The 14,205-nt window shown below is 32.2% G+C and overlaps 1 protein-coding gene across 4 annotated transcripts in view; it reads left to right on the top strand.

The window, feature by feature from the left end:
* Window positions 1–14,205, top strand: part of SWT1 (SWT1 RNA endoribonuclease homolog) — a 153,233-nt gene that overhangs the window by 32,710 nt on the left and 106,318 nt on the right. For all 4 annotated transcript variants that reach the window (XR_004314480.1, XM_032466482.1, XM_014560003.2 and 1 more), the window contains exons 11-15: window positions 420–565; window positions 1,989–2,152; window positions 3,354–3,492; window positions 7,254–7,402; window positions 11,756–11,937. Coding sequence is in view for 3 of the 4 variants with exons in the window: in XM_032466482.1 (XP_032322373.1) it covers window positions 420–565; window positions 1,989–2,152; window positions 3,354–3,492; window positions 7,254–7,402; window positions 11,756–11,937 (780 nt within the window). In the remaining variant the exon portion in view is untranslated. The remainder of the gene's footprint in view (window positions 1–419; window positions 566–1,988; window positions 2,153–3,353; window positions 3,493–7,253; window positions 7,403–11,755; window positions 11,938–14,205) is intronic.

Below are 14,205 nucleotides of genomic sequence, written 5' to 3'. Positions count from 1 at the left end.
CTTGGGGTGATCATAGTCCTTTGTTCAAATATATCTCCTACTTAACCAGGTATAACTTTGAACTAGTTACTTAACCTTTTCATACCTCAGTTTCTTATATGTGAAATGGGGATAAAATTAGTAGCACTCCTATCAAAGGGCTTTTTTGTGAGAATTAAATGGATTGATATATAAGTGCTTAGAACAGTGCCTGGTACTAGGGAAACATTTATATATAATAATAATTATTCTTAAAAGTTCATATGATGTGACTCTAAGTATGTTAATTCTTTTATTGTCTGTATTTTTAAAAACTGTTATCCTTTGTTAATATATATGCTGAGAATCACCAGCTTCTGATTAGATTCCATGTGTTTTTGCTTGCCATGTGATTTATCTCATAAAAAATAAAATATTTCTCCCTCCTAAATCAATCTTAGGGATGATAGAAACTTAAGAAACAAAGGCCTAATAAGTGGTGTGAAGTCACTGAGTAAAGAAGAATTGAGTGGAGAGTTATTAAACTTGTCTCTGAACACAGATGTATGTCATCAGCCTTGTATATCTAAACAACAGTTGAAAGCAGGTAGTATTCTTACTATGAACAATGAGAAATATATCTTACTTCATGTACTAAGATGAATGATAACAGCTGGAATTAACAGTAAATTTTTATTTTGTACATTTAAAATAACATTGTTTTAGAGTATTTGCTGGCACATAAATGGTAGAAATGAATGAAAAATTATAATGGTAGTCTAAAAGAAAACATAACATTTTTGCCTTCTACATATACTTCTACAAATTAATTTGAATTTTTGTGCGTACACTCACATACATTTTTATATATTTCTAATCACTGTGTGCATCCTATTTTTCACCTTACAGAATATACCTTTTAAATTAATGGTTACAAGAAATATTCATTTGAGGCAGAGAGAAATTTTTAGCTTCTTTTTAAAATTAGTTCCACATTTATAAACTTCTATTAATATAGTAAAAACTCAATAATAGAGAAACTTAAAGGACTCCAATAATATTTTGTTTTTTAATTTAAACTAATACTTAAGAAAGCTAAAGGCAATACCGTTGTTTTATCTCTTTTCCCACCAAAATAATCTGTTCTATAGCTTGGTATTTGGTGGAATATTATATTAAACCTGACATAATTAAAAAAATACATTCCATCATTTACCTCTGTGGGGAAAGTACTGAAGTCTCAAACAGCATATATATGCTTCATATATTGATACATACACGTAAATTATTTGACTTTTTTTGGTAATAACATTTGTTTCGTCGTAATATTCAAAATAGTATCCAGAGGGAGTAATAGGATATTCTAGTTTATGGTTTTTCAAGGGAAGCATACTTTGGTTTGCCCATTATATTACTGTCATTTTAAATCCTTGGTTTGTATTTGTAGAGATAAGCCACTTAATATTTTGAATTTTGCCATAAAGAAATTACAATTGTTTGCAGATGTCAAAATAGTAATGATAAAGAAATAACATCAGGTAAAATAATAAAAACTCATTTTAGAAGGGGAAGCCATAACACAGAGATTTTGGTCTTTTTGAAACCAAAATGTGATTGGGAGAATATACTATTTGTGGAAAAAACACATTTTGATCCATAGTTCTTGGTTTTCTGTTATAAACAGATACAAAGCATTCTTTTAATTTTTACTTTTTTTGAAAATAATAAAATTTAAATTTTGGTTAAAATATCACACACATTTCTCAAATTTCTATTTTAGCAAAAATACTTAGTTGTCTTTTATCAAAAAGATAAAGCATTTGCTAATGTAATGTTGCATCTAAAACAACTATACTGGAGATAAATTTCTAAACACTGTTTTAAAAACAAGATATTCATTTGTTTTCTAGGTAGCTCAGATACTAATTCTATACATTAAATGTGTATTATTTATGGCCAATTACCAATTATATTTGTAAACTATTTACTACTAGTGTCCTAAATAAAGCCTATAACTATTTGTTTTAAAGAGGCAACATCTTTGGAGGAGAACTTTGAGGAAGAATCTACAAATTCTGGGCTACTCATTCAACTTGAAAGCATTGTATCTGATCTTGAAAAATCTCTTGGAACAGCTTTATCTTCAATATTAGAAACAGAAATGAAAATCGCTTTTGGAAACCTCTGGATGGAGGTGATTATTTCAGCTCTTAGTGGAAAATTTCTTTTTCATGGCTAAAGATTTGTTACCTTATTGTAAGAGACATTACTTGTATAAAATGTATAAACTTTGTTGTAATAATCTAGACCACAGTCTATTTTTTTCTTGAAGTTTTTGGAATAATTCTTTGGAAATTAAGTAATGGACATTTCCCAAAGATTAGGACTATGCTTTATCATTCTTTCTTTAGTAAACAGATATTTATTGTGCATCTACTGTGTGTCAGACACATTGCCTCCCTGGGGCTTAAATTGAATTCAGGAAACCTTCTCACATATTTAGTTTACTTGAGTCAAAATGTCTAGGGAATTACCCTAGCAATATATATTCAGAAAAAGAAGTATGTATTTTGGCTATGTCATGTAACTATGAGAATCAGAGTATAAATTTGATCATATTAGCAAAATATTTAGAATTTTCTTTAGATTCACATCCTTTCCACAGCCAATAAAACACATTTGGCAATAGTGGGTTTTTTAGCTTAATGTTTGCTATTCACGTGTATAGTTAGGAGAAACATTATTCTCCACTAATTGTAAATTGTATCTATTCCAGATATGCTTTGAGATTCTAATATTTGCCATTATGGCTTGATTATGTTATCAAGTGTTGAACCAAGATGATAAAGAGTGAGTAGAAGATTCTAGGAAAGTTGCCATAAATTAGATTTCATAATGAGGCCAGGAAAATCATTGCATATGAGTGATTCAAAAAAAGATGTGCTGACATTTTGTAGTACTAAATGATTAATCTTTATTAACGTGTTTTTATAAGAGTGTAGCAAGTGTCAATTATAGTTGACAACTATTTTCTATATAGATTTTTCTCCTAGTTTTATGGAATTATTAGATTGATTTCCTCATAGAAATGACCATGTTGAAAAGTAGATTGATAACCTCTGTTGAATAAAACTATGCTTCTTCTGATCAGAGCTATGCTTTCTTTTTACACACATAGTTTCTGGAGCTTTAAGGATTAATAGTAATACGAATTTTACAAAACCAATTTGTGATGGAATTAGCATTTTAAAATTATGATTTCCTTTTAATAAAACATATTTTAGTTTAAAAAGGAATTCACTAACTATATTTTGCCAAGAAGTATATGTAGGATTTCCTAAATAGGTACTTTTTAATAGTAGAAATAATAAATCAATGATGCTGATTTTTTCTAGATTCTGTACTTGAAACCACCGTGGACTTTAATACATTTATTACAGTGCTTTAGAAAACACTGGTTGGCTGTATTTGGATTAGTTATGGAAAAGAGCTTGCTTGTAACTGTTGAGAGCCTATATGAAAATCTCTATAAAGGTATGAATTTTTTAATTTTATCTTTAGCAATGTTGTATTAAAATCAGACTAACAGATACATTCCATAGAATGTGAAGATGAATTAATAAAGATTTGTCAATTAGTTCCTTAACCATTTATACCTCTGATTTCTTAAGGAGATTTGTGGCAGGTGGATGAGTGGATACAATTCCTAGTGCTTGCAGCTGAGAATGGTATCATTGTTGATGTTCCTGGATAGTGTGAACATACAATTTTTAATAATGTTTGAAAACTTTTTAAGCCCGGTTTTATAGTTTATTTAGGTATGCAAATAGATTTGTTTAGATTTTTTCATTTCTTATCATGTTTAACATACCAACTTTGACCATATTTCATGTACTAATTTTGAAAAATAGTATATCAAGGTTTCTATCTGAAATATGTGGATAAAGAATAGGAAACCTTTGGCTTTGGTGCATAGTGAATTTTAGAATCAGATGAGACTACAGTCAAGCACTTAGTTGGTGATTTTTAAACTCTGTTGCACAGAGCCTTCTTGAAGTCCCTCTACAGTTGCCACAGATTGGAGGTGGAAAGGTTGATGGGGAGCCTTGTATTAGTGGACCTTTGACCCTCAACCCCAACTTCAGCCATGCAGTTTTCTTTTATTTGTTTATATATGGAGTTTCCATGTAGGATTAAAAAACAAAAGTTCTTCTACTAAGAAGAAAAAGATGTGAAAAAGCACTGATTTGATGTTATTAAAGTGTTTTATGATTAAAGAAACTAGTCTTGAGAGAGTAAATTATTTATCCAAAGAGAACAGCTAGATTTGTCTTGCTGTCCCTTTAAAAAGCAGAGTGTAACCGTTATTAGGTTATTCAGGTGGTTCTTGATTTTTCTCGAACTCCTAACATGAAGTGATCTGTTTATTGTTTTAAGTATTAATTATATTCTGTCCACCTTTAAAAAATAACTGTGAGTTTATGTGGTCCATTAAATAACAACCTGAGTATAAGAGGGTTTAAGTTAGGCTTACAGGTACAAGAGCCAGGTAATGAAGAATAAGAAAGGTAGTTTTACTATAAAACATATGCAAACAATTATTGCAACACTGGAATGCAGATTTTAACACTAAGCTTCTTGGAAGCTAAGGCAAACCAGGAACATTCTATGGTGGGCATACCACTTTTCTCTTTCCCTTGAAATATAAACTGTTTGAAAATGTTTTATATCTTTAAATATTCCCCCAAGGGATTTAAAGTGCCTAGTCAGTGCCTTATGACTATATGTGGTAGATGGTGTGTGAATATCTGTTTTTAAAAGTTACCGATTTTTAAAGTAAAGACACTTTCCAGGCATGGGTCTTTAACTATAGAAATTATTTATTAGGGGCATTATTATATAAGGGATGTGGAACAACATATTGGACTGACCTTCAAAGCAGTTTTGTAAGATGTATAGAAACATTTTTCATAACTTTTACTAGGGGCATAATATAGTTGATTCTATCAAAAGAAAAAGTCCATAAACCATGTATGATCTTGGGCAAGCTTTGGTTTTAAACACGGGGTATCTGGTTGCCATTTTGCATTTGTTTTTCCAGGGCTGGGCAGTGTTTTACATACAGCTTAGAGGTAGGAGCCAGCAGCTCTAACTACTTATTTCTAACAAGGAGAGAAGTGAAGAAATGGTAACTGTTCCTTTTGCTGAAAACTCATTTTGGGGATCATTGTGTGCAAACTTTATTGATTCTAGGTCTAGAAGAATCTGATGCCTAATGTTTACTGACTTGTGAAGAATGTGTAATAGAATTATAAAAAAGCCTTCTGCTCTAAAATGATTTTGAATTAGAAAAATCAGTTTATGATTTTGCTCACTATCTTTTAAGAATATCCTCAGCTGTTGAATTATACGTATGTGTTTAATTTCAGTATACCAAATGTGTATCCTTAGATCAATTCATAGAAAACTGTGTGGAAAATGAGTAGTAGCTTTTTCTGACTTTGTGGTCATATTAACTTTAACCTAAATAATTATTGAATTTTTATAAACATTAAACTATTTCAACCATGTAAGGTTTATTTTTACATTGAGTCTAGCCACTGGATTGATCATTGTTATCATACTTTTGCCCACAATACAGAATTCTTGTAAGTTAGAAATAAAATGATTAATTCAAGGATGTAAGTTCTACTGAACATAGACTACACTGGAGAAGTACCCTTAAAAGTTGTGCCCAATTTCTTCTCCTGAGGAGATTTCCAGGTTCATCAAACCTTCGTTTCGTCTTCTGTGTAGCATCTCTCATCTCTTCTTTTCCCACAGGAATTTAAACTAGTCATTGATTTTTAAAATAACTAAAAGTGTTTTGTAGAAGTCTTTTGTAAAGTGTTTAAAAATAACTAAAAGTGTTTTGTAAAGAAATAGACTGCTTGATAAAAGGGAAGCCAGAAGCTTGGCTATAATCATCAAATTAGATTAGAATTTCTGAATATTGTGTAATTAATTATGAAAGTAGACTCTTTATTTTCATTTAACCTTTCAATATTTCACAAGCAAATACTTGTATAAGTGATAAAAAGAAACTTTTTTTAAACTCAATGCCAGTGAAAAACCATACTGCTATTTCAGAATGTAACAATCTCTGAGCTGTGAATGTTAAAACAGGACAAGCACACTGTAGCATGCTTACTGTGAACGCCTCTGAACACTGTTGTTTAGTGCTCTGTCTTAATAATGGAAATGATTTTTTTCTGCTCTGATTTCGGTGACATTAGAAAGTTACTTAACTTCGTTGTCACCACTTCTGATTTGAGAATTTAAAGTAACTTTAGTTCCTTAAGAGGAAACTGTTATGCCTTTAAATGATTACTCGTAGATTAACTAACTTTCCTAATTTATGTGGGAAGAAAATTCCACTGGATTCTCTTTCCCACAGCTCCTTGTTACTCAGGTTGTTTATTTTTTGCTAAGGTTGTATGGTGTCCAGAGAGAACACATTTTGAATAAATCTAGTATTACATTTCATGTACTGGAATTTGAAGATAAATCACTACATGGTAACTGAGTTTGATTATGAAAGGTACTGCTTATAACTTAAGTGCTTATCACCAAAATGTGACTCTTATGATGTCTCCTGGTAATCTGTATGCAGACAACCTCAGTTTTGAAAATCTGTGGTTTAACTCATTTGTTTGGTAATTCTCTCTCTTTTCTGAAGAGTATAATGTTCTTTCACTTACTTTTACTTTGAAGTTGAGGGAAGTTCTGGAATTTGAATACAGTCTCGATATTCACAGGGAATTGGTTCCAGGATCCCCAAGGATACCAGAATTCTCAATGCCCGAGTCCCTTACATAACATGGTGTAGTATTTGCATATAACCTACACACATTCTCCTGTATACTTTACATTAACTCTTGATTACTTATAATACCTAATACAATGTAAATGCTATGTAAATAGATGTGCATGCAGATTCAGGTTTTGATTTTTGGATCTTGAGGCAATTTTTTTCCCGCAAATATTTTTGACCCATGGTTGATTGAATCTGTGCACGTGGAACTGGTGAATAGGGAGGACTGACTGTACGGAATGCCAGAATCTGCTCCAAGAACTTTGTCTAAAACTGATTGTTGCTTTTTACACCAGAGAGAGAAATAAGGAGAGGCCTGTAGGTGTAAATGTGTACGCCTCTTAAATTTCATAATTATTATTAATTAGATATTTTTCCAAAGACATTTTTGTATTGTATATTCACTCTTACATATTTTTTCTTCATAATTTTCTGTTGCCAGCTAATAATGCAGTGGATATTACAACAGTGAAATTCCTGCTTCAGGATTCTAAAAGTCTGCTACATGCTTTCAGTACAAGGTCAAATTATGATGGCATTCTTCCACAGGCCTTTGCTCAAGTAAACAAACTACTCCAAACATTTTCAGAGGTAAGTTACCTTTGGAATGCCATTTAGAGTAGCTAATCACATACATTCTAAAAATGTATTTAGTAGACAATAATAGGTAAAAAATTCTCTTATTCTAACATATTAAAGCATTAAGTAAATATTAAGTGAATTGAATGGAGACTGAGCAATCCTTATTATAAGTCATAAAACACATCCTCTTATGGAAGCAGTGTCATGTCACAGCAGTTGTTAGAATTTTATATTATTTCATTTATGGATAAAGAAAACTGCATTGTTGCTTGAGTACTCATTTTTCAGTGCCCCTGACTAGTGCCCCTGACAGCATGCGTTTAAATACTTTGGAAATTTTCTTAAACATGCATATGCCAAGCCCCTCTCAAACTTTACTGAATCAAATTTCTGGCAGTGGTAACCAGTAATTTTTCATTTGTTTTGCTTTTTATTTTGAAATAATTTCAAGCTTACAAGAAATTTGCAAGAGTCGTTTAAAGAATTCTCATATATATCTTTTAACTTTTAGATTCCCCAGTGTTAACATTTTATCACATTTGCGTTATTGTTTTCCCTATTTATCTATCGAAGTCTTTTTTTTCTGAACTATTTAAGAATATGTTGCAGATATTAGCCCCCTTTATCCCTAAATATTTCCATATATATTTCCTAAAGAATAAGGATATCTTATGTACCTAGTATAATTAATCAGGAAGTTAATATTGACATAATTATCTAACTGCAGACCTTACTTAAACTTTGCCAGTTGACCTGCCAGTTCTTTAACAAGGCTCCTCACATGATTCTGTATGCCTAGCACAGATGCCTTTTTGCTTCTTTGAGTTTTGTCCCTTTGTGAGTTTGACCCTGGTAATACTCTTTCTACAGTCTTCTAATTTCAAATCTAGAAAATTCTGGGAGTTTTATATGCCAGAAATAGCCCAAAAAACTCTGCATCACAATTGCTGGATAAGATATTAATAGTACTTTCATCTAGTATAAATATTATTTTTTTCTTTGAGTTATTGAACTGGCCTGTTTTTTCTCAATAATTGTTCCTGGTAACATAGGTCCCACTAGCTGTGAAGGAATGAAAGGATTAGATGACACTAAATTTAATCATAGTTGATGAGGAAAGAACTTACTTAAGAGAGTATCATGGAGTAAAAGCATCATCTTTTTTATAAACTAATGGGAAATACGTGCTTATTTTTGAGGAAAGACTTGATTTAAGTGGTGAATGACCTTCTGGTTTAAGATGACCAAAACATTGGTTGTTGTATTTTTCTATGGCAAGTGTGACTTTTAGAACTATTTGTAGGAAAGAATGGACCTGCAGCTTAAGTATTGTACTTGAATTGTGTAGGAAAAAATATATTATTCTCTCTGCGCACAGAACTGAGCCCTACACCCCATCTTGGTGAAACAAACACAGTGAACAAGATGGAAAGTTCAGACCACTCACAGGCTTAGCAGTCGTTGAATTAGAATTATTGAGATTTTTAAAAATTAGGATTGATTGAGATAAAAATAATGGTGAATATCGAGTTTTAAGGTCGTTTTGTCAATTGGAATCCTGGAGATGGGAGTTACCATGAAAATGTGATCTTAAAATTTAGCATTGTTTAATAGTATGCCTATTGTATGTTGCACTGGGTATTTTAAAATACTGAATTGTTATTTAGCAAATTATTTATTCTTGGGTCTTGATTTTCCAGTTGCCACATTAGCAAGAGATTCAAGAAGCCAAGTGGCAGAGAATCTAGTACTTTTCCCCCAACACTTAGTATTAGTGTGATTGCTTGAAACAACCTGTATTGTTTCCACAATTAGAGCTCTCAGGTGTTTTATTTTCATGGTTGAAACAATTCATTGTCTGTCAGCCAGGAACTTTGTTATTTAGCTTGAGCTTTTAAAATAGACTTTCAATAAGAGTTGTTTTGTAGAATGCTTTAGATTTGATGTATGACCTGAATACTTAGTCATGTGTCACTAACTTGAGCAACAAAAAGAAATAGATTACTTCCAGGAATAGGGTATCTAAATATAGTAACTGTTTAAAAAAAAAAAATCCCTCTAATGTTAATTTACCAAGTGTAGGAAATAAGGAAAAGAGGAATATTCCTTATTTTTTGCTTCTGAGAAACCAAAATGGAAAGTTAAGTAACATCGTTTTCCAGATCTTTATATAAATGGGGTGGGACAGGGAAAAGATACTTTTTTTTTCTTTTATAAGCGTTTTAACCACCAAAAAACAAACAAAAACAATCTTGCTCTTCCAGGATGGTAATGAGGCGGGAAGCCCCATAAAAAGACCAGCAGGACCCCTAGACAGGGCCGCTGCTCTCCTCCCAGCACCCTCTGGTTCCCTGGCCCAGAGATTCTATCTCACTTTTTGCCTCTAAAGCGGCTAACTTACACCTAGAATTCTGTTGGTTCCCTGAGCTCACTTCTGATTGGTTATTTCCTTCACTCCTGATTGGTTATTATTGTCACTTCTAATTGGTCCACTTCCCTAACTTCTGTTGGTCCATTTATAATACTTCATTTGCATAGAGCTCACTCCTAATTGGTCTATTTCTACAAAGCTTGTTCCTGGTTGGTCAACTTCTGTTGTACTTTATTTGCATATGAGGTGCAAAGTGTAAAACTGGCAGCCTATAAAAGGCCTGTGTAAACTTACAGAAGGGGTCCATGTTTAAAAGTATTAACTTGTCTGGGCCTGCTGGTGTAATAAACCTGAGTTCTCCAACTCTCCAAGTGCTGCTGCTTGGTCTCTCGCCCAAATCCAGGTTGCTGTCACAACTGAGCTGTAACACCGAGCTGTAACACATTTTTCCACAACAGTAGAATAATTAAAATCAGACTTGTTAATAAATATGAGACTTGTGCGTGTGCCTCAGAATCCCCATTCTTACAAGTTATGCTTTAACCTCTGGTTGTTTAACCTCTCTGAGCCTTAATTCCTTCTGTTATAAAAAGAGTATGATAATCTCTGCCTCAGAATTGTCCTGAGAATTGAGTAAGTTAATGTTTGTAGAGCACTGACTGCCGAGCACGTAGTAAGTGCTCTGTAGGGGTTTGATAAAGCAATCTGTTTGCATAGTTGTGTTCACTACTATTTGAGAGCTGAGGAAAAGCATTATGTGGTGATTTAACAAATTTATCTCAGAACAAAGTACATCTTTCCATCCATGTGTATTTATTAAGTTCATAATTAATGTAAACAGGCAGTTTTCTTCCTGCCTCAAAAGATATAAAAAGGTAATTTTTACTTTTATAGTTGGAGAGAGATTACACCCCAGTTCATAACTGCTGAAGGTCAAATTCTGTCCATGCCTCTTACCATCTGTGTGACCTTGAGTTACCTGCCCTTTCTTTGCCTCAGTTATAAAATATAGGTAATCATAGTATCTGCTTCATAAAGTCACTGTGAGGATTAAATGAGCTAATGGATATAAAGTTCTTAGAAAATTCCTGAGCATAAAAGATGTCCAATAAATATTAACTGTTGTTACTAACAGTTTTGGAAATTTTCTTTTTTTTAAATTTGATAAGCATAAAACTAATAATCCACGAAGCTAATCTTTGAAATCATACTTTTATCAACAAAGGAAACCTAAAGAAATGGAGTGATTTTATTTAAGTTCACAAAGAAGTTATAGTAGAACCTAAACAAAAAAATGCAAGTTATTAAACTCATGGTTAAAACTTTTTTCGATTCTATCAGATTTTTTTTAACCTAAGTTAATATTTTGCCCCAAGGTGATTTTTTAAAAGATCACTTGAATCAATAGTATTGCTCTTCTACCATGCTTAAAAATGTAGTCAGATCTATTCCTCCATATACTTTGGGGGGGGGGGGAGAATTAGGTTTATTTATTCATTTATTTCTAATTTTATTTATTTATTTTTAATGGAGGTACTGGGAATTGAACCCAGGACCTCATGTGTGCTAAGCAAGTGCTCTACCACTGAGCTATACCCTCCCTCCAGATCTATTCTTAAATGCTTTTAATTGGTCATGCTATTTACTGCAGTCTCTCCTTCATCCACTACCAGCCTTCTTAAAAAAATGATCTATAACTGTTGTTTCCATTTCTTTGCTCACTTATTCCTTAATTCTTTACAAGTAGGATTCTACCTCCTATACTCTATAATAAATAGATTAGAAATATTATTTGATATAAATGGAAAAGGGAAATATGTGTTTTTTTAAGTTCTGATGCTTTTCTGGGAATAGTCTGTACATAATCAAGGACAAAGAATAATCAGCACTTCCTGGAAAGCTAGAACATTTCTAAGCCACAATTGGCATTCTTTTTCTCTCACTTACTATTGAAGGACTAGCTGTGTATTATGTAATTCTTATTTCCTCAGGTCAAGGCAAAATTTAAGCGAAGTCCGTCAGAAAATACACCGGGTAAAAATCAAGAAGATACTTCTTCGATGAAATCTAACAACCAAGAAATCGCCATTTTCTCAGGTTCTCCCCAGCCCAATAGGCATCAAGAAATCTGGTCTATCCTAGAGAATGTTTGGATTACAATATATCAAAACAGGTACTAAATTTCCAAGAATTTTTGAAGTTTTAGGGTTTTCCATCAGTACTGCTATTCGTTAAATAGTGTTTGAGTTGTGAGTTCAATGTTTAATGTGTTAGGTTGTTTCATGAGGGCCTTTTGTCAAATTGGTACCTTAGAAACAGTGATGCTTAAATAGGGGTGAACATCAGAGAATTACGGGGAGAGGTTAAAAATATATGCCTAGGTTCTATTCTTAGAAATTCTGATTCAGTAGGACTGAAATGAAGCTGAGCTAATCACCTTCTCTCCAGGTGATCCAGATGTGAAACCTTGATGATAATCATTGCCTGTATATGCCAAAACCAATGAACAGTCACCAAGATTGGCTAAACAAAGTAGCAGGATACAGAGCTGTAAGATTTAAAATAATTTAAGAAAATGTCAGTCTGGATTAAAGAAAATTCATGTAAGATTTTTTAAAAAGATAAAAGATAAGTACTTTTACTTAAAAGGAAGAAATACTTTTACTTAAAAGGAAGAAATACTTTTATTACTTTCATACACATAAACTATTGTGGTCTTGGTAAAATGAAAAGGTGGAGACCATTTGTGGGTAGGTCTTTAAGTAAGCTGCTACTAGAGTAACTTAAAAAAATTTTAAAAACAACTGATTTTAAAGTAGATCAACATTCTCTCCCATTCTTTTCCCCAAGTCCATGGTCTTTATATAATTGAAATGTCAGTCATGCTGTACACCTTATAGTGAGTTTTTTGGCTTAATTAAGAGCCCAGTGTGACTGTTGTTTTGGATTAAGATCATCTTTCTGTTCTAGTTGTTTACAAGAACAGCGAAGTCATATTAGCAGTCCACTTAAACATTTCAGTCAGTCATCTGTTACCACAGTGTAGATTTGGGACCCATTTTTAGTCCTTGGCTACCATTAAAAATTTTTTTCAAACAAATAGACTGTCTGTTATACTAAATAACTGTATCTGACATGTGAACAAAAGAAAACAATATTTAAAATTTTGTATTTCCACATAAAGCAAAAGTTTTGTTGTTTTTGTCCAGTCTTAACATATTTTTAATGTTTTGACTTAACAGATATTCTTGTTAGCAGAAAATTACATATACCAAACAGAGATGATCACTTTCAAAATAAAACAGTTTAAAACAATATCTAAGATATTTTAATCATCCTTTCATTTAGAAAACACTTGAGTACTTTATGCACCTTGGAAGTGACTATAATATACATACATTTGTGTTGGATGTTACAGAGTTTTGGGTGATTTCTGGATAATAGACCTTACAGTACTTTAGTAAATGAAAAATGCTTATTTGTTTGACTAGTACATAGTTGTTGAAGCCTACTTCATTGTCTCCCATGCCTGTTGTGTACCAGAGTCACTGTAGAGCTTTTCAACATCTTCATGCTTGAGCCTTCCGTGTAGAGATGCCCGTTTGAAGATCTGGTAGGCCCCGTGCAGAGTTTTCCATAAACTACTACTAGAGCACTTACACACAACTGTAAATGCCATCTTCTTGCCCTGTGTTCTTATCATGGTTCAGTAATCATTTGTGAACTTAATAGCATACTAGGTCAGGTTGTTGTGCCTTTTCTATTTATAAAGAATTTGGATAAGTGTTAGATACTACTAATGATTCAAGTTTGAAAAAAAAAATCTTTCCTGCTATTTCTCATTCAAGCTTCTGACACATTTTTTAAGAAACATATTTTGAATTTGCAGTGGGAATTGTAATTAAACAGAATGTCTTACTTTTTGCTGTTACTTTTCTCTGACTCAGAATTTTATTAATACTGTGAAGGCAAAAGAAAAAAAGAGATTGTTTTTGACAACTTACTGACTGATAATTTTTAATAAAGTTTTTAATAAAAGTTTTTATAACTCTTTGATTTACTGATTGATGGCTTTCCTAGAAGTTTCCTGTATTCATTCATCCTCTGTCTCTCTGCCTCTCTCTCTTTCCCTCTCTCTCTCTCACATACACAGAGACAAAATGCATATATACCCAGAAAAAGAAGAAGTGCCCATGGATATCAATAATGCTTGTCTCTGGTTGGTGGACTATAGGCATTATATAGTTCTTCTTTCTATATTTCTGTATTTCAAACTTTTGAGATGACTAGGCTTTAAATTTATTTTTAAAATATAAGAGATATTTTTAAATAAAAAAGTTTATCGTTTTTATTCTTAAAATAATAAATGCACAAAACCAGTTTTTTTTTTTTTTTTAAATGGCGGCACTGGGAATTGAACCCAAGACCTTGTGTGCATGCT

The sequence above is a fragment of the Camelus ferus genome, chromosome 23 (genome assembly GCF_009834535.1).
Source record: "Camelus ferus isolate YT-003-E chromosome 23, BCGSAC_Cfer_1.0, whole genome shotgun sequence".
Classification (NCBI taxonomy): Eukaryota; Metazoa; Chordata; class Mammalia; order Artiodactyla; family Camelidae; genus Camelus; species Camelus ferus.
Note: the sequence above shows the minus strand (reverse complement) of the source record. Positions and strands in the feature narration are given on the sequence as shown.